Source organism: Ornithodoros turicata, chromosome 9 (genome assembly GCF_037126465.1).
Source record: "Ornithodoros turicata isolate Travis chromosome 9, ASM3712646v1, whole genome shotgun sequence".
Taxonomy (NCBI): Eukaryota; Metazoa; Arthropoda; class Arachnida; order Ixodida; family Argasidae; genus Ornithodoros; species Ornithodoros turicata.
The window spans coordinates 13,105,957-13,112,163 of NC_088209.1; the positions used below are offsets into that span (position 1 = coordinate 13,105,957).

At 44.6% G+C, this 6,207-nt stretch overlaps 1 protein-coding gene across 3 annotated transcripts in view; it reads right to left on the bottom strand.

The window, feature by feature from the left end:
- Nucleotides 1–6,173, bottom strand: part of LOC135368131 (uncharacterized) — a 29,972-nt gene extending 23,799 nt beyond the window's left edge. Inside the window, exons 1-3 of one of the 3 annotated variants that reach the window (XM_064601236.1) lie at nucleotides 6,115–6,173; nucleotides 4,518–4,607; nucleotides 278–493 (exon numbers count right to left, since the gene is read on the bottom strand). In XM_064601236.1, the coding sequence (XP_064457306.1) occupies nucleotides 278–493; nucleotides 4,518–4,552 (251 nt within the window). In that variant the 5' untranslated portion in view covers nucleotides 4,553–4,607; nucleotides 6,115–6,173. Of the gene's footprint in view, nucleotides 1–277; nucleotides 494–4,517; nucleotides 4,608–5,877 lie in introns of all 3 variants that reach the window. The other 2 variants (XM_064601235.1, XM_064601234.1) reach the window with 2 other exon arrangements.
- Nucleotides 6,174–6,207: the final 34 nt, after the last annotated feature.

Genomic DNA, 6,207 nt, shown 5'->3' on the forward strand with positions numbered 1-6,207 from the left:
CTACATTACACATTGGTAACAGTGGCATTAGTCACTGCAGTTGCATTAGTCCCATTCTTGTACAGTGCTGGACAAGCCGTTCTCATTTAGATAATAGCACGGAAAAGTTGCCGTCCCAAGAAAGCAGGCATATCATTGGCTAAGAACGGTTTACACACGTGACATAGGCTGTGGGGGTTTCTCCTCATTCTTCATCGCCGAACAAGTCCTGGTACTACTCAGACTGCACTGGAGAACGTTCTCTTTTTGGTTCTCCATTTTGACCCTCTGATCTTACCTGTCAGCATCCCATAGCTCAACAGCACCGAAGAATCCTGGCGCAGTATTCACCAATCCAAGCAACTGTGGATCACCGACAATGAGCACACGAGTGTTTATTTCATTTTGCAGCGGTAGTGTTGGCCAACTCCACCAAGGACTGAGGAAGTACACTGCCCACTCCACTATCACAGCGTATGCAAGCAGTAGAAAGAAAGCAGCACCTAAACACCTCCTGAAATAGAGAGAGTTGTGGCTGAAACCCAGTGTATCTACTAACACGAAAAACACATATACGAAAAATACGGATACATGAGGGGGCAACTTCATCAGCACATATGTTTCAATCATCAAACACTGATAAGAGATCGCAAACACATGAACACTTCAACCGATCTCCCAGATGTCCTTGTAAGAATTTGCACGACAAGAAGGTGCAGCTATGAAGCGCGTGCCATTGAAGCTACTGTTGGGCGTGCGCGCGTTTTATTCGTTTATTTTTTTTATTATCTGTATCCTCATCAGGGACGAGTTCATTGGCTCCTTGGACATGAAACACATGCCTTCATGGCCTGTGGCTGTCCTTCCCTCACTGCCCTGATTACAGGATGCATTCCTAGGGTTCTTCGTTTTCCGCGCTATTTCCCCCCCTCAAACATGTTTTCAAGAATTTGGGTAGAACCCTGATAACTACCCGAAATCCTCGCGGTCCTTCAACTTGTCATTGTATGTAAACCGTGGGAAAAGTGAATCATAAGGTCAGCGTAGAGATCTATTTGTGACTACATATTTGTCCTCCTTTTATAATTCCCCTCCTGCAGGAAAGAAAAGATGAGCTTTTGTGGAGCTTGGACAAGTCTTTGAATACCGTGGTCATTCACTGCCCCAGTTCAGGGCGGAAATATAAAAATTCTCGTGCCTCGTCCCAGAGTCGCGGCAGTGGCTCGTTTCATATGTCTTTCATTTCACCCAAAAATTCCCAGATGACATATCAAACAGAGAAAAGCCCCCCCCCCCCCCCCCAATTTGAAAACTCATAAAACTCGAAAACGAAGAACCCTACGCATTCCACAAGGTGGCCCGGCTTCAGCAAATATAGGTGAGTCATGCTAATGCAATTTATATAATATATATATATATATATAATTATGGGCTTTACGTCACGAGACAACCTAATGCAATGATACTTCGGTGAAATATGATATTAATCTTTTAAGAAGAATCCTGATTAATTTCAAAGGCCTGTGACTAGTTTAAGTAAATGGCCAGCAACTTGCAGAAAGCAAGGGCACCCAACTCGAAATGTCGAAACCTTGACACTACACCCTGCGCTGGAGCAGCTCAAAGAATGCACCGCTTCTCAGAACACAGAGTTTAGAAGTGTTCTTGGCTATGTATTTTGGCACATAGATTGCACTGAGGGCTGGAAAAGGGCTACACGTCTGATGCAGAGAGAAACATTCATCTTGCTAGCAGACGATTCCCACGATTTAACATCGCAACATGCCAGAAAAAGAAGAGAGAGGTCACCACTGCTGCACGCACTCTTGAAAGCTAATGTTCTAACAATACACATACAAGGGTACTTCACTTCAAGGGTACATACTGGGGTACTTCCCAAGGGAAATATTTTGTATGACAGTTCCTGAAGGTAGTGTGCTCTATGTTCGAGGCGTGTCATGTGTTCATTTAACTGCGACTTCCGTACACACCACACAAATATTTGTCAGCAGATGGGTAGAAATCCAGCGAACCGGTAGAGATGGAGGAAAATATTTGTCCTAAATATTTGTCAGTGTTTCCCACGGTTTGCTCCTCCAGCACCAGGACTTCAGTCAACCCTTGTTATTCGGAACATGTGCCGTACACAACCACCAGTTTCATGAATAGCTACAGTGGGGCTATCTGGAAGACGGTAAAATTGCGTACACGTACGCAGTAGACGACGACCTATAAAATTCAATTTTTTCCGTCATTATTCTAGACTGAGAAACATTGTAGTACATAATTTTCTGAGCAGCCTCGCGACGTACACCTGTGACCGAACCGGTACACCAACAGCAAAGTCTGCACAGCAAACTGGTGTACTGGTTGAATGTTAACCACAATGAGATTTCCTTCTTAGACGTCTTGAAATGCTTCCCATAGGGATGGACTTCCCATTTAGAACAAAAGCTTTAGAAAAGGAAATTCTTGTACATAGTGTTCTTGTTCCATAAGCACTGCTCGATATTCACAAACAAGTTTCTTGTAATTTGCTGGTATGCGAGTCGTCCGTGTGTGTCCCTTTGTCTGTTGTTGTACTCAGACTCACAGTCATGTCACCCGTGTAAATTTTCTAGCAATTTTATACACGCATGTACATGCATGTGTGGCCCAACAACAGGCCCACTTGCACGGGTATCGGGAAGATTCCAATTTGTGTTCCTAAGTACTGGCAGTACTCTTCTCAAAATGAGCAGTGTTGAGCACTACAGCGCGTGTCCAAATTGCTACTGAGGACACCACTGACGAAACCACTGAGGAATTTCCTCAACATTTGTTCCCTCGGCATGCCCAGACCACATACTCAGTTGGCAGCATCATGCATTGACATTAAAGGAGCAGTCTGGAGGCACACAACTTTGTTTCTGTTTTTGGTCGGTATGGAATGTTAGGCGGCCGAAAACAGTTTTCCCACAATTAGTGCAACCGTAGCGAAATTGGGACGCCTGCAATAGCACCCTGAACCTCCCGTGCGCGAAACACCCTCCTTCGCCTTCACGATAGACACGTAATGAGCGCCGCAGCGGTAGGGACGCTCCTCATTGGACCTGGGATCACATGATCGAGGTGAGCAACACTGCGCAGGCCGGAACGTCTGCTACCGCTTCGGAGACGCCATGCGTTCTCCGGCTGCGTGATGTCCGAAACGGACGTTTTGAAGGCTGTCAACGACACAACCGCGATTTTTTGGGACCGCAGACACTACGGGAAGAACGAGTGGTGCGGCCCGAAATTAACTGCGTCTTGTACAGCGAAACCCCAGTGTTTCCCGACAGTGTGCAGCCTCTCTGACCGTTTTCACCGCACAGCTAGTTGCACAGTTGGTTCAGTGGCTAACAGGTGGCGCCACAATACCGCCGTCATCGCTTGCTTTCTGCTACTGTGAACAGAAGCCACGGATATATTACACTTGTGATTGCAACCTTATTGTGCCAGGCTGCATATATGCTTTGTTTTTTAATAGAAAACGTGATATATATCATATAAAGGATAGAAGTCAACAAGAAACCGCTCGCAATGTTCGTAGCAGACGGCTCTCTACCACAAACGTCACACTTAGCGTGGGTGATTTGAGAGAGTGGGTGGGCGATTTTGCAAATTAATTGCGCCGCGGTGAAACAACTTTGGACAAAAATATTTGGGGGGAACGCTTTTCACATACTGCTTTACAAGATGACACCAGTTTTTTGCCATGTTAGATACCCCTTTAATGCTCCTTTAAATAAGGAGATGAAGTGGGCTGGTTGGTCCAACACAGGTGGTCCAACAATACAACACAAGTGCTGTTGAACATGAGAGAACTGATGTTCTGAGGCTGAAACAACGTAGAAAGGACAAATACATACAAAGCCCCCTTTCATCGTCAAGTGCTGTGTTCGTGTTGTCTTTTCTGTGTTCTCCGGTACAGGAAGGGTTTTTAAAGCTTTTACCGTGGATTGTTATTTATCTGTAGGGACTATTCTTTTGTTAAGCATTCTAGGACCGTAGTAACCTTGTAAAAGAACTTTCGTCATCCGATCATCATGCAAAAATGTTTCCTACAAAAATCGTGACTCAACAACTATCACAGATAGGAGGCGACACACAAGGCCAACAACACACATACAATAGACCTCTACCTGTTTGTAAACAAATGACGTCATAATGTTCGACAGCGCCACGAGTTTGGTAGAGTTGAACTACGTTCAAAGCTAGTGGCGAACAAGGTCGCGTCCGAAAGCCTGAGGGGATTACGATGGTCTCTGAAAGGGACACGACCTTCGGTCCTACTTTTCCTTCAGCGAACAATTGCCCATTCGTGGAACCCAGCTCTCCCCTTCCGATCTGTTTTGGTTTCGGTCTGTCTACCAACGTCATGATGACGTTTGTCAGGTAGAGGTTTATACAACCGTTATACAAATACAACTGTTTGCACTTGCTAGACATTTTTCTGAGGTTTGTGAGCAGTGCCAGAGTTTAAAAAAGCTACATCACCCACAGAGCATTTTAGATACCTTTGGTAGAAGTCTCTGCGTGACACATAGTCCATGGCCCGTCTCACATTGATGCATGTTAGGCAGCTGCCATAGTCAAGTCTTCTTTACCTGCATATGGTAGAAAAAGCGTGGGTACAGAAGGATTAGTATATGCACCCTGGTCAACTTCAGAGGGAAACAACAACAAAAAAAAACTTAATTTTAAGATGATGAATAGAGAGTTTCATCGCCAGAGGCGATACAATACCCCATTCTTGGTGGCGATGACTGAAAAATTTGTCGCGCAATATCCTCTGGGAGCTCTGTAAAGCATTATATTCGGCTATTTTTTCCAGTGGGATAGCTCCTATCAATTATCATTAATTTGGGTAAATTCAGCACGCTCTTCACATTGGTGGGCAAAAAAAACTTGACCTTTAATTGGCAAATTTGCGAGTTCAGTTTGCCAAAAACTTACATAAATAAACTTACATTACATGACATTCACATCAGGAGGTGGAAAAAACCGAGCAAGAACAAATGCCGTTGGCTGCATAATTCGAGGTGGGGTACTTTTTTCATTATAATTCAGTGACACGTTTTCTGGGACACCCTGTATATTGGATATTTTTTAGATGTCATGAACTTATGGAGGTACATTCTGTACACACACAAAAATATGAGATTATATATTGTTCAACAAAAAGACGCTGTATTCGTTTATGTTAGGTCTAGGAAACATGACATCTCTCCCTGGTGTGCCATAAGGATGACGTGACGTCCTTGTGGTACGTCAATGATCAATCATACAAGCCCTCAAGGTGTCACGCACAACTGTAGGATAACTGTGCACAATGAGTTTCAGAAATAGACAGGTTGCAAGCAGAGGTCGCAAGCATCTTCGCTCTATGTATGTTTTAGCTTTGAAATTTGTAGTGGGTGCTGGAGGTCGCATACTAATTCGGGTGTACAGAAGAAATTTCTCACTTGACTAAGACACACAACTTCTCACAATGGTGTCACCCTCGACACCTCTGGAATTCGTAGCTTTCGAAGGCACCAAAAAGTCGTAGTAGCCATCTTGCAGGGTATGTGACTCAGGGAGGCAGGTTATCGTAACTACAGCGTACCACAACGAATTGAAGCTACTTACACTATTTGAGGAATTACGAACCACGAGATGCCTGATACAATTCGCAGGTGAGTACGCAAAGAGCCACAATAAGAAATACAGGTACCGATGCCTCATGCTACTAGTGCTTCATACTACTGTATTAGTACAACGCGGACCTTCGGCAGACTTGCGTGCACACAACCAGAAACATTACGATGTGAGCGCTCACACCTGCATCACTGCAAGGAAACTAAACCATGCTATTGAGGAAATACTGACACTTACATTCGCGCAGACTGCTTATAAAATCATTAGTTGCCAATAAATGGCAAGGACATTCCCTGAATGACTGTGTTTCGACCTCCGAAGTGTCTCATAACGTCATCACCTCGCAACTAGGAGCAGCAGCGGCAGCTTTTCGCATGTCTTTCTCTGCGTTGCTCACAGTCAGAGACGCAGTGTACAGTACAGGCACAGATGTGCGTGGGAAAGTACACAAGCCTTCTTATATTGAGCTTGTACCTTGTACTTCAGTCCTTCAGCTTCCAGCCACCAAAATCAAAAACAATGGAGGCCGCCATGACACTTCGATTGGATTGGATTGGATTGGATTCG